The sequence below is a fragment of the Stegostoma tigrinum genome, chromosome 23 (genome assembly GCF_030684315.1).
Source record: "Stegostoma tigrinum isolate sSteTig4 chromosome 23, sSteTig4.hap1, whole genome shotgun sequence".
NCBI classification, from domain to species: Eukaryota; Metazoa; Chordata; class Chondrichthyes; order Orectolobiformes; family Stegostomatidae; genus Stegostoma; species Stegostoma tigrinum.
In genome coordinates, this window is record NC_081376.1 from 17,230,159 (window position 1) to 17,256,949 (window position 26,791).

A 26,791-nucleotide genomic window follows, 5' to 3' on the forward strand; every position below is an offset into this window, starting at 1 on the left:
TCAAAGTATTAATTTGTTAATTAGTTTTATGGGAGGAGTAAGGGAGTACTTCACCCTTAGAGAGAAAATTTCTATAACCTCCAGTAACCTGCCGCGCATCAACATTCAACAAAAGGATGTCCTCAACTACCCAAAGCTGCATTTTCTGTTCTAATAGGCTCTAAGGGAACATGTTTCACATACCAGTAACATGCTTTGACCATTCTGCTTCCAATAATTAGCAGGAAAGCACCATATTTTGTTGCAGCGGAAGCATATGGATTTTTGGGCATTACTCCTACATTTTCCACCTTCTAGTCTAAGAAGGGAGACCTCTATGTTCCCAGCTGTTTGTGTTCCTTTCACCCTCCCACTTTCTAACTTTCTCCAGTTTTATGGGGGTAACAGAGAAATGGTTTTCCTTTGGGATAAGGATATATGGACAAACTTACCATCACTAGTCACCTCATTTGTTACCTAGCTTTCAAAACCTTTCAGTCCTCCACTTGTGCCCTTGTAGAGAATAGAGAGTGAATTATTAAAATCCTTGAGGATCTCTGAGGTTTTCATAAGTGGCCTTTACTTTTAATTGGCCACATTAAACAGTCAAAGATAAATATGTTTACTCTCTCAAAATATGCAAGTCTGGTCAGACTTCTGAAGATTTCAACCTTTCTGCCAACAAGCTTCAGGGACCAAAATCAAACAGAGAGGTTAATCTTTCAATCCACACAAGTCTCTTCAGAAAGTGCGGTGTAACTTCTTTGTGGGCTTTTCAGTTAGTTAATCCATTTTGCAAGTGTAGCATCCAGCTGTTCATAGGCCATTTTATTCATTTTTACACATTTTTTTCAACTGAAACAAAAAACGTTTCTATGCTCCTCTCTTCAAACTTTCCGATTGCTTCGAGAAATTTAAACTGCTCCATACTTGTCCTGAATTGGAGGCATTTCTGTCCTGATGTGCACGTTCTCTGAGTTTGCAGATACTCCCCTCTTTGTTCAAGTCCTCTGTTCCAGCTGAATCCTTGGCAAGGATTAAAATGGTTTCATTCCAGTTCTTCCCTTCCTTCTGGCTCTCTCAATTTGCTTTCCTGGAAACAGTGACGTAGGTTTCAAATTGTCTTTTTAAGAACTTGTGGTGATGAAGTTTTACAATGCATTTACAACTGTCAAACTTTGATGAGAGGAGATTCAGAGAAACTAAAGAATAGGGGTATATAGGCTGGTGCTCCAGGTAGATCATCCCTGTCGGTCTGTATTCCAATTCAATAGCTTTATTACACTACAAAGTGGGTCTTGTGAAGTACTGTGATCTCCGACTCCAGTCAAGCAGCTCATATTCTTTGCAAGTGCAACATTTTCCCTGCTGCAGCCAGTCTCCTTTGCTCTGCTAACAAACATTCTTCTGCACTCCCCCACCGACAGTCCCAAGATGTACCTACATGTCTAGTTGATAATTTTCTAAATTAATATTTTTGATAACAGGTTTTCATAATGCTATTCTAAACTAATCAAATTAAATACCCAAACTAAAAGTTCCCACTTTTTCTTAAAAACAATATCGCCATGGCCTTCCCATCTCTAAACTCTGCCAATCCTACACCTCTGAAAATAAATGCATCATTGAAATTCTGGTCTCTTACTCATTCCTGACCTTAATTCCTCCACACTGGTGAAAAGCCAAGTTGGTGGAATCAGTGGCATTGACAGGTGGAGTCCAACATGGAGAAGTGACAGATGGCACATTTGGATAGAAAAAATGTAGAGACATTATAAAATGCCAACTACAACTTTCAAGAGTTGCAGATACAGAAGGACCCAGGCATGTGTGTCCGTGAATTAGAAAGGTGCAGAGTAGCTTGAAATAGTTCAGAAAGCAGACAGAATCCTGGGCGTTGTTGATGAGGGTGTAGAGTACAATACAGTCATACAGTCAAACAGGAGAGAAAAAGACCCTTCCATTCAAGTAGTCCATGCTGAACATAACCCCAAACTAAACTAGTGCCACCTACCTGTTCCTAGTCCATATCCCTCCAAATCTTTCCCATTCATGTTATCTATCCAAATGTCTTTTACACATTGTAACTGTACGAGAATTCACCACTTGTTCAAGAAGTTCATTCCACACGTGAAACACGCTCTGTAAAAGATTTGTCTAACATCATTTTAAAATCTCTCTCCTCTCACCTTAAAAATGTGCCCCCCAGTCTTGAAATTCTGCATTTTAGGGAAAAGACAACTATCAACTCTCTCTATATATCTGATTATTTTATAAACTTCTATCAGGTCACCTTTCAACCTCCTACGCTCAAGTGGAAGAAGTCTCAGCCTATTCAACCTTTCTTTACAACTCAAACGTTCCATACCAGGCAACATCCTGGTAAATCCCTTCTGAACGCTCTCCAGCTTGATTATATCCTTCCTACAACTGGGTGACCAGAACTTGACACCGTATTCCAGCAGGAAGCCTCACCAAGGTCCTGTACAACCTCAATGTAACGTCTCAACGCCCATACGCAAAAGGACTGAGCAATGAAAGCAAGTGTGCCGAAACATCTTTTTACCCAACCTGTCAATGTGATGCAAACTTTAGAGAATTATGTGCCTGCACCCTTAAGTCCCTCTGTTCTACAACACTAACCAAGGCCCTACCATTAAACTGTCTCAGCCCAACCCTTGAGGTTGGTTGGCTCGCCAAGCTGGTTTGTTGTTTTGCAGACGTTTCGTTATCCTGCTGGATATCCTCAGTGCAGCCTCTGATGAAGCATTGGTGTGTTTTACTGCCTGGTTTTTAAAACTCTGGAGTCCACCGAGTTTGATTACTTCACTGCCCGTTTTCTTTCATAGTTGGGTGTATATGGGGTCAAGTTCTGGGCGTTTATTAATAGCATGCTTCATGGAGTACCACGCTTCTAGTAATTCCATTGCCTGTCTCTGCTTAGCTTGTTCCAGGATTTTGGTGTTGTCCCAGTCAAATTTCTTATCCTTATCCATGTGGGATTACGTTCAGCATGGACTGGTTGAACAGAAGGTTCTGCTTCTCTCCTATATGACTCTGGCTCTGTTGTACTCTACTCCCCAATTCAACTGTAAGAACACCGAAATCCTGGGACAAGCTAAGCAGAGACAGGCGCGGGATTTCCTAGAAGCCTGGCACTCCACGAAGCACGCTATTAATAAACACAGAACTCGACCCCACATACACTCCACGACAGAGGAAACCCAGGAGTGAGGCAATCCAGCTCAACGGATTCCAGAGTTTAACAACCAGGCAGGAAAACACACCGATGCTTCATCAGAGGCTACACTGAGCATGTTACCGAGCATGGTAATGAAACATCTGCTGAACAAACCAGCTCAGCAAGCCAACCAACTTCAACACCCACAACCCAAGCTACAAATCTACTCCAAAACCTTAAAGCCCAACCCTTGTTTATTGTTTCATAATGCAATACCTCGCATTTCTCCAGTGAACGCCATCTGCCATTTTTCAGCCCGCTGGCTCATTTCATCGAGGATCCCTTTGTAATCATAGAAAACTTTCTTCATTATCTACAACGCTGATGTCATCTGGAAACTTACTAACCATGCCTTCAATAGTCTCATCTAAATCATTTGTATAAATGACAAAGAGAGCATATAGAACATATCCCTGTGGACACCACAGGTCATAGGCCTCCAGTCCAAAAAGCAACTCTCCATCATTACTCTGTCTCCCGCCATTAAGCCAATTATGCATCTAATTGGCAAGCTCGCCCTGAATCCCACGTGACGTAACTTTACTCATTAGTTTACCCATACAGGACTTTATCAAAGGCTTTACTTAAATACAAATAAACAAAATCTACTGCTCTGCCATCTTCAATCTTTTTGGTAACTTACTCAAAAAAAAAATCAGTCAAGTTTGCGAGATATGATTTTCCTCACACAAAACCATGCCAACTGTCCCTAATCAATTTTTACCTCTCTGAATATCCATAAATCCTATCTTTTATAATCACCTCCAACAATTTACCCACAACCAAAGTCAGGCTCACAGGTGTATAGTTCCCTGGTTTCAACTTACAACCTTTCTTAAACAACAGTACAATATTAGCCACCCTCCAGTCATTAGACACCTCAACCGCAGCTATAGATGATGTAAATATTTCTTCAAGGGGTTTTGTAAATTCCTCCCTTACTTCTCACTACATTCTGGGATACATTAGATCAGGTCCCAGAGATTTATCCACTTTTATATTCTGTAAAATCTCCTGAACTTCCTCTTCTTTAATATGAACTATTTTTAAAACAAAGTTTATTTTTCTGCATTCTTTAGACTCCCATTTCTTTCTCCATAGTAAAAACTGACATAAAATATTGATTTAGTATCTCTCCCGTCTCCTGGGGTTCAACACAAAGACTAAGATAATCTCTTTGATCTCTAGGAGGTCCTACCCTCGCAATCTCAATGTATTGTAGGATGTGTTTGGATTCTCCTTAACCTTATGCTATCTCACATCCCCTCTTTACATTCCTGATTTCACTCTTAAGAATGCCTTTACACTCTTTTATATTGATTAAGAGATTCAATTGAACCAAGCTGTCTAAATATTATTAAATTTTTTTTATTCTTGACTAGGACATCAATATCTTTATTCATTCATTGCTCCTTAATCTTACCAGCCTTATCTTTCACTCTAACAGGAACAAAATGCTCTGAACTCTTGTCAGCACACTCTTGAATGCCCCTCACTTGTCAGATGACATTTTACCTGCAAACAGTCTCCTCCAATCAACTTCTGAATGTTTGTGTCTATACCATTAAAATTTGCCTAACACCAATTAAAAACTTTAACTTTAATGGGAGGCTTATCCTTTTCTATTACCATTTTGAAACTAAATTGAATTATGATCGCTAGACCCAATGTGTTGCCAAACTTTTACTTCAGTCACCTGCCTCGCCTTATTGCCCAGGAGAAAGTCTAGTTTTGCTACAACATGGAGGTTACCATGACCTCAGTGAGAGTATTGTATCCAATTCAGGTGATACATTTTGTGAAGGTATCAGACAGAGTAGAAGAAATTCACATGAATCATTCCAGGAATGAGAAGTTCAGTTGTGAGGATAGGCTGGAAAGGTTGGAATGTATTTTCTTGAACAGAAGGCCGAGAGGAAATGTGACTGTGGTATTCAGATGTGAAGAGGTATGGATAGAGTAAACAGGGAGAAAATGTTGCTATTCATTAAAGGTTCAAGAACAAAACGGCGCAGGTTTAAAATAATTTGCGAAAGCGATATGAGGAAAATCTCTCTCAAGCAACAAGTAGTTAGGGTCCAGAACACACTGCCCAAGTGTGGTGGGAGTAGGTCCCATTGAAGCGCTCAAAAGTGAATTAGATGGTTATTTGCAAAGGAACAATATACAGGATTACGAGGAGAAAGTTGGAGAATGGCTCCGAGTGCAATACACATTGTGTCTGTACTGGCTGTCCAATGTGTAAAAAATAGTTTTTTGCTGCAATACACATCCTAACATATGGAATTCTCTCACAACATGTCCCTCTTTGATTGCCCTAATGACCCCATGACTGTTAATTCTTTTGTTATAATATTTCAGTGAAATACATTGGGATGTGTTGAAGGCACTATACAGGTAGCTATTAGCTATTATTCCTTCCAATCAAACCTTTCGTTCCACATGTCCAACATGTTATCGTTCAGTCCAACCATCGAAGTGATACGGGAAGCAGCTGTGTCTACAACAAACATACTAGGATTTAGAGAACACTTCTAAAAAGATAGAAGAAAATATCACGGAGAGTGATGCATATATGGAGTGAAATGCCAGAGAAAGTGGTAGACGCTGATACAGGTATAACATTTAAAAGGCATTTTGACCAACACACAGATAGGAGAAGTTTAGAGGGCCAAATGCAAGCAAATGGGACTAGTTTGGTTCGGGAGACCTGGTCAGCATGACCAAAAGGTCTGATTCTGTGCTGTAGACTCTAATGACTCTAAAGTACTGAGGTATTTCAGCAACATATCCAGCAAAGAAACACAGAACCAAAGGGAGAGACATTAGGAGGGCTGACCAAAAATTCAAAAGATATTACCAAATTATATGAGGAGGGGTTTTTAAGATTTTTGACTCAAATTACAAATATTAGAACACATAGGAATACTGGGAACAAAGACTGCACAAAAACTGGAACTAAATTTTAAAGACTTAAAATAGGATAACTAAACAGTGCAAGTAATAACTCATCCTGAATTAAACGACAGTCTTGCTGAAAATCAACCATCCTCTGTTGTTCAGCAGGTCTAATAGAACATTGGTAGTGTTACCTCTGTGATTCGAGTTCAATGCGCCTCAGAGGTGTGCCATACCACGTCCGAGCAGATGGATAAAAAAAATTCCCTTATGGAAATAGATGCAGTGATTGGCAAACATATTCGTACTTGAACAGTATAGTGATAAAGTTAGTTTTGCAATAACAATGAAAATACAGAGTGGAGTTATGGGAAGACTTAACAGAACGCTATGAGCAATTTCGGGTGTGAGATTACAGAGACAGCATCAGTTAAAGACAGCAGATCATCTGATGGATTCATTTCCCAGTAAGAAGCAAAACATTATTTTGATTCAAAGATTGCCATCCATTCCATGTCAGAGTAGATATCAATCATAAAAGTAAAGCAAACTCATTTAATGGTATCTTTCCTTCTCTTAAAAGGTGACAGGATAGTAATGGTGCTTTGATTGACCTATAATGGGATTCTCAACCTCCATTTTCAAGCTGAAAGATAGCTTTTTTGAAAAACATTGCATTCTCCTCCCACAAAATCTTCATTAAACATTTCTCACTACCTCTCGAAACAGGGCTCCATAGAATGTAACGGTGTAGAAACAATCAACAGTCCTCATTGAGATATCAAGATCCATTAGTAATCTCTTCTGCTCCTGGCTATTCACAGTTGCCCGGATTCTCTGCAAAACAAAAATGATAAAATGTGTACATTATGATCACTTTATTCCAAAGTTCTCCCTGATGGCTTTAGTGGGCAAATATGTTAGTTGGTGAGCAACTTAATCTTAGCAAAAGGCAGCAGTGAGAGCACTGACTACAACACTGCTGTGTTTCAGTATAGATTAAATCTGCTACAAATCTTGTGTCTCATTGCTTTTCAGTGACCACAAGCTAGAATTCGTGTGCATGGGCATCACACAAAAAAACTTGCATTAATTAGAGGAAGGTGATGGCATCCTGCAATTGTCACAAGATAGCAATCCAGAGACACAAGCATTATTCTGGGTACCAGAGTCTGAATCCCACTGGATGACGGGATTCCAGACTCAATTTTTTTAAAAATCTGGACAGCATTGTTAAAATAATTTCCCTTTAAGGAGTGAAACTGCTATCTTTACCTGATTCATGTGACTCCAGACCCACAGCAATATGGGTGACTTTAAACTGCCCTTTGAAACAGCCTAGCAAGCCACTCAGTTGTAGTAATTGCTAGAAAGTTTAAAAGAAAACAATAAACCTGACAAATCATCCTGCACTGACCTAGGTAGCAAAAGCGATAACAGCAAATACAGCCCTACTGAACGTGCAAAGTCCCCTATATCTTGGGACAATTGCCAAAATTGGGCAAGCTGTCTAACAAACGAATCAAGATTGACATTCATTTCATGGAATCATACCTGACAGCCAATGTCTCATACACCACTATCACCATATCTAATTATGAGGGCAGGACCCAGCAAAGATGGCAGCAGAGTGGTACATGGTTGGGAAGGAGTTGCTCTGGAGGTCTTCAACATTAACTCTGGACCCTATGAAGCCTCATGACATCACGTCAAACATGGCAAGAAAACCTCCTTCTGATTACTGCTTACCATAAACCCTAACCTCCACATTCCCCTGGCTAATGAATCAGTACTCCTCCTGTTGAACACCACTTGAAGGAAGCACTGGAAGTGGTATGGGTACAGAACACACCCTGGGTGGGGATATCAATGTATACCACCAAGGGTGACTCTGCAGCAGCACCAGTGATTGAGCTGGTCCTAAAAGGACATTGTTGCTAGACTAGGCCTGTGGCAGTTGGTGACAGAATCAACAAGAAAAACAAACAAATCTTTCAGTACTTGGTTTCATCTCACCAATCTGCCTGCTGCGGATGTATTGCTCCATGACATTATAAATAGGACAGGCCATCATACAGTCTTTGTGGAAACTATGACATTAAGATCTTGTGTAGTACTATCACCATGCTAAATGGAGCAGATATCAAGTAGATTTACCAATTTGAGGCTGGGCACCCATGAGGCTCTGTGGGCCATCAGCAACAGAATTGTGCACCAACACAACCTGCAACCCTGTGGCCAAGCATACAGGCCCACTCCATCATTACCATCCAGCTAGGGAATCAATGCTGAAGAAAAATGCAGGAGAGCATGCCAGGAGCAACACAAGGTAAGTCTAAAAAGGAGATGTCAACCTGAAACTACAAAATGTGCTGCTTGCACGCCAAACATCATAAGCAGCAAATGATAGACAGAGGTGTGTGATTCCATAACCAACAGATCAGACCTAAGCTCAACATACATGAGTAGAGGTGGACAATTAAACAAGTCAATGGAGGAAGAGGCTCCACAAATATCCCAGTTCTAAAATTATGAGGAAGCTCAGGGCATCAATGCAAAAAGATCACGCCAAAACATCTGCAAGGATTTTCAGCCTGGAGTGCCAAGTCGACAATCGGCTCCTCCAGAGATCCACAGCATCAAAGGTACTAGTCATTAGCCAATTCAATTCACTCTACATGATATCAAGAACAGACTGGGGGCATTGGATACTGCAAAGGCGGTGGGCCCTGACAACAGCAAGTGCACTGGAGACATGTGCTCCAGAACTTAATGCAATCCTAGCCAAGGTGCTCCTGTACAATTACAACACTAGCATCTACCTAAAAATGTGGGAAATTGCCTAAGTATATCTGCACACAGAAAGAACTACCACCTTATCAGTCTACTTTCAAGAATCAATAAAATTTGGAAGATGTCTACAACAATGTTACTAAGCAGCACTTGCTTAGCAAAAACCTCCTCACTGACACTTAGTTTGATTTCCACCAGGGCCACTAAGCTTAGTCGTAGCTCCAACATGAACAAAACAGCAGAATTCCAGAGGGTGAAGTGAATGTGACTGCCCTTGACATCAAGGCCTCATTTGACCAAATGTGACATCAAACAACCCTAGCGAAACTGGAGTCAATGGAAATCAGGAGGAAGAAAGCTCTCTGCAGATTAGAATCATACCTAGGTCAAGGAAGACAATCATGATTGTTGGAGGTCAGTCATCTCAGTCCCAGAACATCTCTAAGAGTTCCTCTGGGTAGTTTCCTAGGCCCAGCCATCATCAGCTGTCACATCAACAACCTTCCTGCCATCCTAAAGTCGCAAGTGGACATGTTTGCTGATGGCAAAAGCTTCAGGGCCCTTTGCAGTCTCCTCATACACTGAAGCAGTCAGTGTCCAAATGCAGCGAAACCTGGATAATATCCAGGCTTTGGGTTGAAAGCGGCAAGTAACATTCACTCCACACAAATGCCAGGCAATGATCATCTCCAACAAGACAGAAGACAACCAATGTCCCATAAAATTCAACAGTGTCACTATCACTGCATGTCCCACATTCAACATTCTGGGGGCTACCATTAACCAGAAACTGATCTGAACTAGCTATATGAAATGTAATAACTATAAGTGTAGGTCAGAGGTTAAGAATCCTGTAATGAGTAACTCACCTCCTGACTCCCCAAAGCCTGTCCACCACCCACAAAGTACTACTCAGGAGTGTGATGTAATATTCTCCACTTGCCTGGATGAATGCAGCTCGAACACTCAAAAAGTTGTAGCATCTAAGACAAAACAGCACACTTTACTGACGCTGCATCCACAAAAAAAAATCAATTCTTCCATCACCAACACTCAGTAACAGCACTGTGCACTGCAGAAATTCACCAAGGCTCCTTAGAAAGTACCTTCTAAACCCAAGGCCAATTCCATCAAAAAGGATAAGGATAGCAGATGCATGGCAACAGCATCATCTGCAAGTTCCACTCAAGCCAATCACCATCCTGATCGCAAATACATTGACCCAGTGACATTGAAGGAATGGCAAAGTCCATGAACTCCAACCCAAATGTGGGTCTTGTGGGCCTACCTACAACACAAGAACTGTAGTGAGTCAAGGAGGCAACTCAGCATCATTTATTTTGCCCAAGGGCAACTAGGAACAAATAATTAATGCTGCCCCAGCCAACAACACCCACCTCTCAAGTGATAATGGGAGCTGCAGAAGCTGGAGAATCCGTGATAGCAAAGTGTGGGGCTGCACGAACACAGCAGGCCAAGCAGCATCTTAGGAGCACAAAAGCTGATGTTTCGGGCCTAGACCCTTCATCAGAAAAGAGGGATGGGGAGAGGATTCTGAAATAAGTAGGGAGAGAGGGGGAGACGGACCGAAGATGGGTAGAGGAGAAGATAGGTTGGGGGGGGGGGGGGGGGGGGGGGAGAAACGTAGGGAGGGGATAGGTCAGTCTGGGGAGGATGGACAGGTCAAGGGGGCGGGATGAGGTTAGTAGGTAGGAAATGGAGGTGCGTCCTGAGGTGGGGTGGGGGGGGGGGGGGGGGGGGGGAAGAATCGGTGAAAGGAAGAACAGGTTAGGCAGGCGAGGATGAGCTGCGGTGGTTTTGAGATGCAGTTGTGGGGGGGGGGGGGCGCGCGGGAGTAGAGATTTTGAAGCTGGCGTTCGTTTTTTCGTTCGTTACGAATGTCATTTACAAAATACCTTGCAAGAACTGTGGCAAACACTACATTGGACAAACAGGCAGAAAGCTAGCCACCAGGATACATGAACACCAACTAGCCACAAAACGACATGACCCACTATCACTCGTATCCTTACACACAGATAAGGAAGGACACCACTTTGATTGGGACAACACATCCATCCTGGGACAAGCCAAACAAACAGAGACACGCACGAGAATTCCTAGAAGCATCACATTCCAACCGGAACTCCATCAACAAACACATTGATTTGGAGCCCATCTACCACCCTCTGAGAAAAAGAACAGGAAATGACATCACCAACCCAAGGAAACCTAAACACATAAATAGAAAGCAGGACATAACACCAGCGCTTCACCGGAGGCTCACTGATGTTACCTAGAATGGTGACGAAACATCTGAAAACGAACCAGCTCAGCGAGCAAACTTACATCCAGAACCTCAACCTGAGCTACAAATCTTCTCAAAATTTCAGAATCCTCTCCCCATCCCCCTTTTCTGATGAAAGGTCTAGGCCCAAAAGGTCAGCGTTTGTACTAAAGATGCTGCTTGGCCTGCTGTGTTCATCCAGCTCCACACTTTGTTACCCCACCTCTCATAAAATAGTTTTAAAAACCTGATATTGAACCTTTCATGACTACCAGATATCTCTAAGCACTTTACTGACAGTTAAATTATTCTGAAGTTTGGTTCCATTATACCTAATAAACTGGATGCTTCAGCACACGGAACGGTCCAATGAATAGCATGATGATAAAGGTCAGAAACTATTTTGGTGATGTTGATAGAGCAATAAATATTAGTCAAAGCACTAAACATAGCTCCATTTGTTCTTGATCAAAATAATACAATTGGATCTTCTACATCCACCTGAGGGCACAGATAGGGTCCTTAGAAAATGGACTGGAAAGTTAGTTACCGCAACAAGGAAATGGAGTTAAATAGATATTTTGCAATAGTGGAAGGTACTTCAAAAGATCCTACTAATAATAAAGAAGGCAGAAGCAATTAAAGTACCATTGCCATCACTTGAGAAATAACATTAGACAAACTAATGGGGCTAAAGGCAGATAAATCCCGGTCCTAACGGCATGTATCCTAGGATCCAAACAGGAGGATCTACAGAAACAGTGGATGCAATGACTAATTTCCTAAAAAAAAAAAAGAGTCCTTGGACTCCGGTGAAGTATTCGAGGATTGGGAAATTGCCCATTTGCCACTCCTATTCAAAACAGGGTGGAAGGGGAAAAATAAAACGGTAGCTATAGGCTAATTAATCAAATACCTATTTTTCGAGAAAAGAAATGTTGGAACCAATTCTCAAGGAAGTAATAGCAGCATATTTGAAAAAAATCATAAATCATAATCAAGCAAAACCATCATGGCTTCACGAAAGGGAAATCTAACTAATTTATCAGAGTTTTTCAAAGAAATCATAAACCAGAATGGAAAAAGGGGAAGCAGTAGATGTGCTATATTTGGACTTGCAGAAGATGATCACCACAGTACCTCACAGAAGGTTAAGTTATAAGGTCAGGGCCCATGGTGTTGGATGTAACATATTAGCATAGGTAGATTGTTGGCTAATGGGCAGAAAAATACGTAAGAATAAGAGATTCTTTTCTAGTTGGTGACTTGTAACCAGTAGGGTTCCACAGGGATCAATGCTGGGACTACATCTATTTACAATAAATACTCGTGACTTGGGAGGAAGGCAACCAGTGTACTCCATGCAAACTACAGACAACATAAAGATAGGTGAAAAGGCAATCTGCAAGAGGGATACAAACAGTTTACAGAGAGATACTGATATGTTAAGAAGTGGACAAAAAGTTGGCAAACGGAGTATACTGTGGTAAAATGTGAAGTCCTTCATTTTGGATGGGAGAACAGAAAAACAAGTGTTACTTAAATGTTGAAAAACTGCAGAAAGCTACATTGCAGCAAGACTTGGGAATATTCAAGAAACATGGAAAGCTAGCACACAGGTACAGCAGGTCATCAGGAAGACTCATGGAGTGTTGGGCCTTATTTCAAGAGATTGGAGGATAAATGTTGAGAGGTCCTGCTGTAAATCGGTCAAGGTGCTGGTGAGACCACATCTGGAGTACAGTGAACAGTTTTAGTCCCCTTATTTAAAAGAAAATATCATTTCACTACAGGCAGTTCAGCTCACAAGATGATCCCTGAAATATAGGGACTGTCTTATGAGCCAAGGTTAAACAGGTTGGGATTCCACTCACAACAATTTAGAAGAACGGGAGGTGGTCACATTGAAACGTGAATTCTGAAGAGGCTGAACAGCATAAATGCTGAGAGGATGTTTCCCTAGGTATAGTCTAGGATCAGAGAACACAGTCTCAGGATAAAAGGAGCACTAATTTAAGATGTAGATAAGGAGGAATTTCTTTTCTCAGTAGTTTGAAAATCTTTGAGGCTCTTGTCGTCACACAGCTGTGGGGGCTAAGTCCTTGACTACATTTAAGGCTGAAATAAATACATTCTTGATCAGTACAGAAATCAAGGGTTACAAGGAAAAAGTAGGATCTGGATGGGAGGAACGTCAGATCAGTCGTGATCCCACTGAACAATGGAGTGGCTCAAGGACCAAATGGCCTACTTCTGTTCCTATCTCTTATGGTATTAGTGGCCATGATTTAAACATCCCAAAGTTGTACATTTAACACTGTAGCATTCCTTCAGTATTGCACTGGAGTATCCCCCAGCACTTATACTGGAGTCTCCAGGGCAGGATTTGAATCAATAACCTGACTCAGAGATAAGAGTGCTACAACTGAATTATAGCTTAAAATATGCTTTGTATTACACTATGCATGCTCCAAGAACAAACTGGAGGATCATGAGTAGGGCAAAAAGTCTTCTTACTAATGCAGATTTCACAATTGTGCTGTGGGAAACTTACTGGTCAAGCAACTAGAATAAAATAACTCGAATATCCTCGATTTATTGTTCATGGGGGCACACTGTACAAATTGGCTGCTGTATTCCTTTCATTACAATTGAATATACGGTTATAAAATTCACTGGAAGTCAAACAAGACATTTGAGGTCATGAAATAGACTCTACAAAATATAAGACACTCTCCCCATGCATCTGTCCAGCTGTAAATGAAGATAAGTAAATCGCAATAGGGTCCATTCATCTTCAACTGGTACCTAATCCTTTCAACTTCAAAAAGGTACATCTCAAAGGCATTCTAAGTATAAATAAATAAACCTGTACATATCAATAAATGGTCAAATAACATGGGACTATTAAGAACTCAGGACATCTAGACAACCTATAAATGGCCAATCGTACATTCAAACATGCTGCGTTCTTAGCATGGTAACGAATTATGGCACTGTTGCTTCATAACAACATAATTCCCATTTTGCCCTGCTTATTCCAACTGATCAATCTTCCAACGGCATTTGCCAGTTGATTATTTCCCATGGTGCAGAGAAAACACAGCAAATCATGAAGTTGATTGGTGTCTGACTCCCATGAACCTCCAGTAACTCAGCTATAACTACAAAATGTTATTTTTATGCCTGTAAAAGAAGCTTCTCGTGACAGAGCTCAGGAACAAAGCAGCAGCAGAAAGGTTAAGCTTACTGTCAACTCGCAAGAAGACGAAGTCAGTAGGCTTACCATCTTCAAAACTCACAGGTAGGGAGTGGACGCCATTGAGAGTTTGGAGTCCAAAATGCTGGGGTTATCCCTGAAATGCTGATAAGAGAAACCATAAATCAAGGTTAACCCACCCTTCCCTATCAAAGGGATGTCAGCAAAAACTCAGAGGCACAGGAGGTAGGTACCTATTGCACAATAGGGTGAAGGTTAATTTTTTTCACATGAACTTTTAATTCAAATATGAACGAAACACAAATACTATGTGAAACTGGTTGAGAAAAAGGATTTAAATTAGATAGCAAAACGTAAAATCTAAGAGCTGCATTGTGCACTTTCCCTTGTTGAGCCAATTTTTTTTTCCCCAGTAAATATCTGTGGTACCTTCAAACATCAAAGATTAGGCAAGGGATTTGCAACCTAATCATGGTAAGAAGTTAATCCAGGCCATGAGGAGATAGCAAGAACTGCAGATGCTGCAAGTCAGAGGGAATGCAGTGTGGAGCTGGAGGAACACAGGAGGTCAGGCAGCAGAGGAGCAGGACAACTTTTTATTCATATAATGTTCTGCTGATTATTTTAAAATATCATATTGTAGTTCAGGAGATTCAAAGTTCATACAGTAGCATGCAAGCACAGGTTAACAAAAAGAAAATACAAGGTATTTTGGACAGCAGTGTGATGGAGCAAATTCAGCAGTTTTTGCTAACATCCATTTTTCAGTAATTAAATAGAATTGAGCTAAATGTGTAATGCAATAAAGTGCAGAACAGAAAAAGATATTAAATTATTATTCCTTCCATATTTATTACTGTAAACAAACTAATTTGGGAAAATCAGAAATGCAACAGATCACAATGAAACAATGTTTAACCCAATCATATCTGTGTGTTAGCCAAGGGGATTAAAATTACACTTTTCCCACAATAATTACTTCATTCCACAATTTGTGACCTGTAGTAAGTGCAGGAGAGGTCAGACAAACCAGTAACGGTTTAGGTACAGTACTCCAAAGGCTTTAGTGACTCTAGGATTGGGGAAGGAAATCAGTTTGGGAGGTTTCCATCCTTCTGCAATCAATCTGTCAGAAAAAAAAGTGCGCAAAAATACATACTTCCCTTTGCCTAGCCACTTTATTTTAAAGAAAAGACCAACAAATAGGAATTTTCCTTTCAAAATCAGTCCTGTATCACCATAACAATGAAGATTCAGTTTCACCCCACATGTTCAATGTCACATTGCACAGAGTACAAACCCATGATATTGAATTCAATGAATTTCTTCCTTTTCTGCAAATGTTAATATGTGCAGAATCATTAGAATTAAATCTTTCAATACTGAGGGCTCTTCGGCCCATCATGACATATTTAATTAGAGCAGAGAAGTGAAACTTTCTCCAAAATTCTGCAATTCTTTTCCTTTTCAAAGATTTATCCACTTCCCTTTTGAAAGGCATCAGAGTCAGTCATACACCAATGAACCTACTTCAACTATTCTTATAGATAGGCATTTATGCAGTTTTGATATAGGATATACTTTCTCACATTCCACCACAAGAAGACACATCGTTTTCATTGATGTGTTTGGTAACTAAAATGAAACATGTCAACCAAGAGAAAGAACCATGCATTTCATAGTAGTACAGGATTCTGCCAAGTGGAGGGCACTACTAAGTTCTGCTGAATACTAACTTAAATGCATTTATTCTTCATTTTAAAATATATTATTGTTCATGTAATGCGGAAGAACCACTCCAATAAGTTATTACGACCTAAAAGACTCCTTCCTATTTCCTCAGCATTTCACTGACCTGCCTAGTTCGGAGCAAGAAACTCTATCCCAGGCCACTAGATGGCACCCAGAAGTACTCAATGAATTGACAGAGATCAGATCAGAACTTGAATGAACTTACAAAGAACAAGGCTTTCTTAAGTTTCATAAAATCAGGCAGAAGTTCAGAACATAGAAGACAAAACCCAAGTCAAAAAGTATAAATAAAACAAAAAAAAAACTTCAAAACGGGTATAAACTATGGCCACAGACAGCTTGAAGGAAAAATAAACATAGCTGATGTTTAATTTTTGTTCATTTTTACCTGAATTCCATTAATCTGTGTTTTGCTACATATCACTTCATACGTTTACAATCAAAATCTGTCTATTGGAGATTGACAATTGAAAACAGCATTTCAGATTTTGCTCATGATTGGCCAAGCATTAATTTTAAGCATACTTTTAATGACACTTAAGGAGGTATCAAATTTTAGCAAAAAGGTTCAAAATAAAGTACCTTCACAGCCATTATGGTTCCACTGGGTGCGTGCCTCACTTTCTCCACCACTCCATATGCTCCTCGGCCCAGTTCATTGATAGGCACCAAATCATCAGCTTCCACCTCGAAATTCTGGAATTAGACCACAAATAAAATGTACTCTCTGCATAAAAGACATTAGAAAGAGATTATGCTCAAGTTTCAATTCGCTGTGTTGTGGAACATATTCATATGCCAACACAGATACAGCCTAATCGTGACTGGTTTCTTCATGGCTCATCAAGTAAACGACGTGACGGCTCTGGTCATCCTAGACTATCACTCACCTCTTAACAAGACCTAACAGATCAGAGAATTGGCAAAGAAAAAGGAGAGCCAATGTTTTTTTGTTGGAGGGGGAAAGCAAAGAAAAATCAGCCAAATATATCTTTGATTGTTTTCTCATGATAGGCTGTTTTGAATTGTCAAAAGTTTTTAGGGCAAGCAGAAGTCACATCAAATTTTCTGGAGGGTTTGTCGCCACAAGGTTTAGCAAGATTTCTCATGCATCTTGCCAAACTTACCTCATTAATATCCTACTTGCCGAGGTGGTGTTTCTCAGGTCCAATTCCACCCCATTTTACCACTTGCCTCTCCTAGAATAACTCTCCATTCTGATATCCATTGGACAATGCTTGCACCTGCACCATCTCTGAAAGACTGCCATGTACCAGACCAGTGTTGACAATCCAGCATTGCCCCTGGTCAGCAGTGTAATAGCACACCATCATCATGGTCGACACGGTCTCACACAAACATTCACTCATTATGGGTGCTTTTTAAGATCACTCTATACACAATGCACTGTCCTAGTGACATATCATGTAAATATCTGAACAGATCACCATTATGTCCCTGTTGCACTCTGTAGGCCCTCATCTTGTCATTGCCAAATAGATGATCTGATGTTTCCCTATCAGACAATTCCAGGCCCCAGAAAAAATACACAAACAAGAAGGAACAGAAGCTGCAGGTTGCCACAATAATGCAAACACAAATGTTGGTAATCATGGCCAATGACTACTGAACATTTCATGATTGTCTGCTGTACCCAGCTTTCATTTGCTTGAACTAGATGTCAATCAGGTTCTATCTGGTTTGTAGCAACCTTCACAATTGAGCTTTGCCAAACATGAGGACCGCTTTCTCTTATGTCCTCATCCTTCTCCTCAGATGTCTGTTTCCACTCCCTCTGTTCCTCAGCATCAAGCATATCTCCCATGTCCGAATTCAATTTTGCAAAGCCCAGGATGACAAAATTATGTAGCACACCGTCCACACCAAAGTGGAGAGCCCTGATAGCCCAAGCAGCGGAACCATGTCTTCAACAGCTCTTTCATATGCTCCACCATCAGTTAGGGGTTATGCAATGATATCATGAGTCATGTCTGCAATGGGTAATGCTTATCAGAGTGTTTACAGTGAGATATTGATAGGTTCAGTAAGTGGACAAAAGTTGGCAAATGGAGAATAATGTGAGAAAAAGACGACATCGTTTTCATTGTTGTGTTTGGTAACTAAAATGAAACATGTCAACCAAGAGAAAGAACCATGCATTTCATAGTAGTGCAGGATTCTGCCAAGTGGAGTCCTTCATTTTGAATGGGAAAATAGAAGGACAAAAAAGTGTTATTTAACTGGAGAAAAATAACAGAAAGCTGCATTACAGAAGGACTTGGGAATACATGTGCATGAAACACAAAGCTAGTACACAGGAGCAGGAGCAGCAAATAATCAGGAAGGCAAATAGTATGTTGGCTTCTTTTCCCACCCCCCAAGTGCATAGGAGTTTAAGAGTAGAGAGGTCTTACTGAAACTTACAAGGTGTTGGTGAGATCACATCTGAAGCACTGACCGTAGTTTTGTCCCCTTATTTAAGGAAAGGTATCATTTCAATTAAAGAAGTTCAGAAGAGGCTCACGAGGAGTATTCCCGGTATGGATGGACTGTCTTTGAGAAAGGGCTAAACAGGTTGGGACCCTACTCAATGGACAGGAGAAGAGAGAGGTGGCATGTCCTCCAGATGAGGGGTGAACATACTTCTCCAAACACTGACATGCCATGTCCTGAAAACAAGGGCTGTATCTCTGACATTCTTTCAGTTTCAGCCTCGTTGTGTGCAGCAACTTGGTGAAGGTGCTGTGGCACTCAGCGGGCAAAGCATTGCATGTCTGTTATGCTCCAATCTCTTCCTCATTCTAGGTCCACATAAATTATTTAACTTTTCATTTCTTTCAGTACAGACCATTGTTACATTTACATAATAGAAGCAGCAGCAATGGTTGCCACCTCCCAGAGCATGTTTGAAAGTCACACATTTAACGGCCTGCTTTTGGCCAATATTCACATTTAACACATTCCTGCTAACTTCAGCATAATTGAGCTGCCAATGTTCAAGTTGCAAAGATCAATTCATGGGTCACTTTCAAATCAGTAGTTAAACCTGAGCCGGGTTGCCATGCATGCATTTCAATGGATGAACAAAACATTAAATTAAATGTAGATTGAATTAACAAATGCCTGCTTCGTGCATTTGTCCCTTCAACGTCCTAGTGTCCAAAAGACCTGAATCCCATGTTTTCCCACCCGTAAGGTTGCATTTTGCTCTAGAGACAGGCAAGGGCAGGCAGGAAACACAGTTCGCATTGGATACCATCAGCACCAGACACTGCCTGGCTGTCAGGTATCACCGTATCCCTGGAAACTGCATGTCCACTTTTACCTCACTACCCTCAAGTGGAGACCCACCACATTGAACTTTGCCTCCAGCTGTCCTCTCTACCCCTGATCCTTGACCAAGCACCTTAAATAAAGAACACCTTGATCCTTTATGTTTCCTTGGTGGTGGTCACTGCCAATAACTCTCAATCCTGTACTCTACCATGCCTTCTGATCCGGTTTTACCTACTTGTCATGCACCCTGCGCTCCCCATGTCACCCTCCCTGTCTCCAACTCTACAAAATTCCCCACCAGCCTCAAAATGCCCCAACTTTTGGCAGTGATCCTCCCCCATGACACTAATGATTGAGTTGGACAAACTGCCCCTAGATGACTAAACTCCCGACTGCTGTGTTGCTAGCTGTTTGACTGGAAATATCCAATTCCCCTGTCTGCTTCTGATGGCTGTACAGGACAAACTGTTGCCCATGCCTAAGTAGCTGGAAATAATCCCTGACTGAGTGGCATGAGCGGACAAATGAGTGCGCCCAAATTCTTGTGCTGTGCTGGTAACTGATGGTAATGGAACCCCTGATGGACAACAGTTTCACCCCCTCCACCAGTGAGTGGACTGATATCTAGTCCCCCACCTAGTTTCTGACATGGCCACTTGGTCAAATAAACGCACTGTGTGTTTCCAGCACAGGCAACTAGCATGTGCTGTAGGTGTTAAACGTATGTCTTAAAGTACTGTATAAGATATTACTCAGCATCCCCTCCCCTGCTGCCTCAGATAAACATAGCAAACAACCTGTGTGTTTATGTAGTATAGCTCGTCAATACAGCAGTACCAATAGCTTTTGGCTCTGCGTGAAATGCCAATACGCTAACTGGCATGACAAAGTAAGGCAAGGCAAGATGCTGTGAACATGCAGTAGGTGCTAAGCGAGTGAGTATTAAGAGGGCAAGCGAGCAGCCCAGAGATGAAGCTTGGTCTAATCCATTGGCTGGGTGCCTGCCCCTGTGAGCAAATTGTCCTTGCTGCAGCCTTTCAATGCTAGTTGCTGATGCACCCTGCAATGCAAGTCTGCACTTGCTAAGAAGCCTACAAATGGATCAGAGCCATGATGGTCACGAGGGATTGGCAAATGCAAATACCAATATGCAAGGATGAGGTGTGAGTGCAGCTCATGCCTGTGAATCATGCCCGAAGATGCACTTTGATGCTGAGCAACAAGGAGGTCCTCACAGCAAAAGCTGTAATCACCAGATACCTGCTCTGATTTCCATAAAGTGAATTCTCAACTTCTAGCCTGTTTGACAGCTTTGATTAAGATAGGAATCTGAATAAGACAAATTATGGCTTTAATAAACCATTTAACAGCTATAAACTCCCTTAATTGGAAGCTTACCGCTGCCTAGTGAGAAACTTCTGACTTGTCAAATGCTTAAAGGTGCGGCAGGCAGCTCCCAATGGTAAAATAGGCCTGGCAAACTTCAGACAATGCTGCCTCAAATTTCACCATAGTCCATGGTGTCTTTGTTTGCTCCATATAATAGAATTGACACTGAGCCATAAAAGAAAGTGGATTTTCTTAATAGTATCCACTGTTGTCATATTTCATCTCATTTCCCATTCACAAGGTGGGATTCTTCCACCTCATTACATTTCACCCTCCAACCTGTGAGACCCACTGAGTTTGTGTCTATAGATCAGAGTCATCAGATTGTAAAATAATTGCAGCTGTAAAGTCAGGACCTTCTCACTAAAAAACAAGACTTTTCCTTACAAATTGTTCAAATTAAGTGCACAATTTTAAGGTGTTCGGTGCATGATGTTTGAAAAATTGCAATAAATCTTTGCTCTTGTTGCAAAATTTCAAAATTGCAATACTGGCCTGTCAACTGGGAAAGGTTTTAAACAGCTCAATCGAGGGAATTCCACAACATACTCAAGTACTTACCTGCTAATCAATTTTGAAAAGCATGTCAGAAAGGCCACAAAAAGGGTGTCAAATATCAAACAGCTAATGTAGAAACACCTACAAAGACAGCAATTTTCTCTTAATGCAGATTCCTAACATAATCCTGCTGTTTTCTATATTATAATGACTACATTGACATTATTAACTGGCGCCATTTTATTCTCAGACCCCAAACTTGATTTACTTCTATCGTTGAAAACTTTAAAAATTTATCAATATTAGATATAAAAAAGGTGGAATGACAATATGCACAGACATGACACGTCTCATACCATGCAAAACATTCTACAAAATAACTGACCCACTTGATGATATTGTGCTCCTTCATTTTCCAGCAATATCTACACACATACATTAAAAACAATATCAGTGCATCTTACAAAAGAAAAACATATAGCAACATTCAAGTAGTTCAGCTGGCTTTAACAAAATTAGTTCAACAAAGAGTTTGATAAGACCATTCAGAATCACACAATGGCAAAAAGCTGTGGCTAAATTGAATTCTTACATCATAATGCCGATGACACAAGGGTACATCCTTAATTTGATCCCATGCCATTCTAGGGTCTAAGAGGTCAACGTGATCAAATTAGAATGCCACTTCAAGTGCTTGAGGTTTGGAGACTGGCATGGATATGGAAAAGATAGACTGCTGGGAGCTTAAATTACAGGAATATGTTACTAACCTGATCTATAGCAGTCAAATCAAAAATTAGAGAAACAGAAAGCAATAAATGCTGGAGATCACAGTGAGTCGGGCAGTATTCACGAACAAAGAGCAACTGGGGGGGTCTAATAGGACTTCTGACTGACTGATCACCAGAGCCATACTTCTTTCATGGTATGTGGACGTCTCTGATTAGGCCAACATTTATTGCTCATCACCAGCTGCCTTGGACATAGTGGTGCTGAAATGCCTTCTGAATTGTTGCAGTCCATTTGACACAGGTATGCCCACAATACTGTTATAATGGGATTTCCAGAATGGTGACCCAGGAGGACTGAGGGCAACAACGATATAGGTGAGGTGATAGCCTAGTGGTATTATCGTGGGACTGTTAATCCAGAGACCTGGATAACATTCTGGGGACCGGAGTTAGAATCCTGCCAGGGCAGACGGTGGAATGTGTGTTCAACAAATATCTAGAATTAAGAATTTAACGATGACCATGAATCTATTGCCAACTGTTAGAGGAGATACCCACCTGGTTCACTAAAATCCTTCGAGGGAAGGAAACTGCCATGCTTACCTGGTCTGGCCTACATGTGACTCCAGACCCACAAAGTGATTGAATTTGAACTGCCCTCTGAGCAATTAGGGCTGGGCAATAAATGCTGCCTGGGCAGAGATGCTCTCATCCCGTAAATGAATAAAGAATAAAGAATAAAGAAATTCAGGACAGGGAGAGGCCTGGAGGAGAATTTGCGGAAGATGGTGTTCCAAGTATTTGCTGTCCAGTCCTTCCAGATTACAGTGATCATGGATGTGTTTTATGCCAATTATGCCCCCATTCACAAAGCCTGTCTGCCAAAGGCGCAGGACGCCAATAAGAGTTGAGGGTGCTTAAGGGTGTGGTTTGATTCCACTCAAACTTCTTCAGGGAAATTAAATAATGGAAAATAAGAAAGTGATAGATAAATTCTGTCTTCGCCGTAGGCAATAGAAATAACCAGGAATCAGAAGGCAAAAAAGGTAAGGAGGAACATAAGCAACTACAAATCAAGGAGAAAATATTGAGAAAACCTTTAGAACTAAAACTTGTCAAGTCTCCAGACCCTGAATTTCATCTAAAGGTCTTAAAATAAGTGGCTGATGAGATTGTAGATGTTTTAAATTTCCAAAATGTAAGATTTTGCCAAGTTCTCATCAGATTTGAATATAGCAATGTGACTCCTTTATTCAAACAAGGAGGAAAGGGGGAAGAGAAATCAGGAAGCAACAAGCCGGTTAACCCAACATTTGTCAGAGGACGAACCTATCTGTAGTCTATAGTTGAAGTGGCTACAGCAGGACATGTAGAAAATCTTAATGCAATTATGCAGACGCAATATGGTTTTATGAAAGGGAAAACATGTGTGACTAATTCATTAAAGTTAGCCAAGAAAGTAACAAACAAATAAAAGAAGAACTGCTGGGTGTACTGCACATGTGTGTTTCCAGGAAGCATTTGACAAGATGGTGCAAAATTACAGCTCAGGGGTAGGGTCTGCTTATTGGCACGGAAAGAAGATTGACTGGTTATTAAAAAGTAAAGGATGGATATAAATGGATCATTTTTGGCAGGATGTGACATGCCACAAAAATTATGTGAGGTCAATTATTTATATAAAAAAAGACTTAGTTCCAGGAACCAAATTATGCTTGCTAAAATTGTAGATGTAAAGTCAAGTAGCAATCTGAGCGCAAGGAGTCTGCAAAGGGAGATAGAAAGGTTAACTGAATGAAGTAGATGAAATATTATGGGGGAAATATGAACATTTTAAACTTTGCCAAAAGAATGGAAAAACAGCACACCATCTGAAAATGGAGAGAGACAAATCACAGAAAATATTGGTAGAGAGTGATCAGAGCGAGGAGGAGGAATTATTTCCTCTGAGGGCTACAGTCTTCAAAATTTTCTTTCTCAGTGACCCACGGAGGGCGGCTCATGGAATAATGTTTCAGGCTGAGGTAGATGGTCCTTGACTAATAAAAAGGAGTCAAAGGCTACTGTAGGTAAACAGAAACCGAACTGAGGCCACGCTTTGATTGGCCATGATTTTTCTTAACGGCAATGCAGGCTGAGGGGCCAAACAGCCTACTCCTCCTCTTAATTTCTATACTTGCGATGTCTTGGTAGGATACATTAGTTCCAAGTCCAATGGCTAGGGAAAATGTTAAATAAAAAAAAATCTCACGGTACTATTCAAAGAAATGTAGAATTCCCATCAGTGCTTTAAATAACATCCTGTCCTCAACAAAATTACTGTGTGATATATGTTACAGTTCTTTTATCATGTGCTGTTTGTAGAAAGCAAGATAGTGTTGTGATCTGCATGCAGATCACACAGTCACTGTAAGTGAATATATACCTTGCTAAAATTGGAATACTTTGTGGCATTGCTAGGGACACAAAAAGGTGTTCTATAAAATCAATAATCTTTCTTTTTCAGGCAATTTAGTAATTTACAATAACCAGCAAGAACTTTACACTAACAATTATTTTTGGAGAGATTACAGAAGGGTAAGAATAGAAGCTCTTAAAAGATTTAAGATGTCTTATGAAGTGTTACCCTAACCATATAAACCACTTTTAATTCCTAGTCAGCAATCCTGGCAGAGGAGGAAGACAAGCTATAAAGGGAGAGCCAGGGTTTTCCAGGCATTTCAGTAGTCTCAGCTTTCATATTAAACATGTTCTTGTTACACAAAAGTGACAGGAGGGCTGTCAATTATATTCTGAAAATGTAAGTTTACCTCAAACCATCAGCTTCTGTAATTGAATATTCTGTCAAGCAGCATTTCAGACACAGCAAAACATCCCAGAAATAATATTGGATTGGCAACACGTTCTCAGCATCACGTTAAGTTACTGACCCAACACCAACTCACTTCCGTCTCATTTAGATGATTTATTTCAGCACTGTATATAATTTTACTCATTAAAGAAACGATCACAGCAGTTTTTGTCTGAACTATAATCAAATGATGTGTATTGTATTTTGTCATATTAGTTCTACTTGCGTCAGCTTAAAATACAATGTGATGGCTGTTTTTAAACAACAAAATTTCCTGAACAAATTCCTGAATTTCATTTCCATGGAGTACTGGATTTTATTACAATTAAAGTTATATAAAAGACATACAATGCTCACAAAACTCAAAAACAAAACGCCTACTGCTGGATGTGATTTTACAATTGCATAGCACTTGCTAAACAATAGAGAGTGCCTTTAGTTACACTAACAACCCATTTAAGACAACAATTGAACTCACAACATGGTTCATTTATGACTGCTGTAAGAGACATATAAATATAGCGGGATCTGTTTTCTGCAAAAAGGAATCTGTTCAAGCTTTGTGCATCTTTTGAAGTTTCTGGAAGCGTGTAACTATGGTTTCCCATTCCTTTCTCTGAAGCCTAGGGTTGACTTGTCAAACAATCAGTATCCTTTTCCCTCGAGGCAAAATTATTCTTATTTGATATTTGGCATTCGGCATTCTTGTGTTTGCTCTACTGAGTGAAAGAGGAAAAGCTTTAGCAACATGTTTTGTGTTGCTGTAAAGCAACAGAATTTTTTGAAGCATAAGACTGTTAAATAAAGATATTGTTTTCCCAGGAATCCAATCACGAGCAAGCAAAAAAGTGACAAGTTAGCCTTTTGCTGTTAAAGGTTATCTTACGAAGGTTGACTCCCAAAATCCAAAGTTAAAAGCCCATAAAAAAGGTTTTCATAGCATATCAGTAGCCCACAGTGAATTTTGCACATGGCCCAAACAGAAGGATCAGACCGATATTACCCAAGCCACTACACCAATAAAAGTCAAATTAGAGGTCAACGAGGTTAAAATTTCCAATCTAGAGCAGTTACCGCTGTCTAAATCATACAACTGGTCTAATGGTCTAAGTTTTAACCAGCACCAGAAAGGATGAAGGAGAAATAAAAAGGATAGTGAGGTTTATGGAGAAAATTCAAAGACACTCAGCAGTTAAAAGAACACTAACCAGTGATGGAGCAAATAAAAACAAAATATATGTTTCAGAGGCAGAAACAGGGGCACCCCAAACATGACGGTGTATGGCTGGAAGAGGTTCCAGAGACAAGAGGTGAGTCACTTAAAAACAAGGATGATAATTTAGGTCAAGGAATTCCTTAACAGGAACACCATATAAGCATGCTAACGTAGGACGGATAATGTGAATAGGACATTTTTGATGTCTTACGGAGGATAGAACATGGACGGCCAACCAGGTGTGCAATGGAATGATTAAACTGACAGGACATTTGAGAATTTCACAACAATAAGTTGAAGAAGGGGAAGGTTCAAGACTGCTTCAGAGATGGAATTAGGCAGTGTTAACTGATGGCATAGCTATGTGGTCAGTCCATTACAGTCAAATATGGCATCAAAGGTTCTGAACTCTGGTTCAGCAAACAGTTAGCCAGTTCAGCATTAAACAGCTGCCAGGGTGAAGATGGAACCAGTGGTGGGAACTAAAATCAAAGGCCATGAAGGGGTGCACACTAAATATAACAGAAGCAATAAGACAGTGCAAGCAGAGGGCACAAATATCTAGCTCATTAACGCAACAGTCATTCGAATCAGACCACAAACAACTTAAATACTAATGATGCAGCTTCCAAAACAGTCTGAACATAGAGTAAGTGTTGT

At 40.5% G+C, this 26,791-nt stretch overlaps 1 protein-coding gene across 3 annotated transcripts in view; it reads right to left on the reverse strand.

Moving 5' to 3' along the window:
- Positions 1-26,791, reverse strand: part of LOC125462175 (dual specificity mitogen-activated protein kinase kinase 3-like) — a 133,537-nt gene that overhangs the window by 14,532 nt on the left and 92,214 nt on the right. For all 3 annotated transcript variants that reach the window (XM_048551829.2, XM_048551830.2, XM_059653931.1), the window contains 2 exons: positions 16,753-16,866; positions 6,836-6,955 (listed from right to left, as the gene is read on the reverse strand). In XM_048551829.2, coding sequence (XP_048407786.1) covers positions 6,836-6,955; positions 16,753-16,866 — 234 coding nt within the window. The remainder of the gene's footprint in view (positions 1-6,835; positions 6,956-16,752; positions 16,867-26,791) is intronic.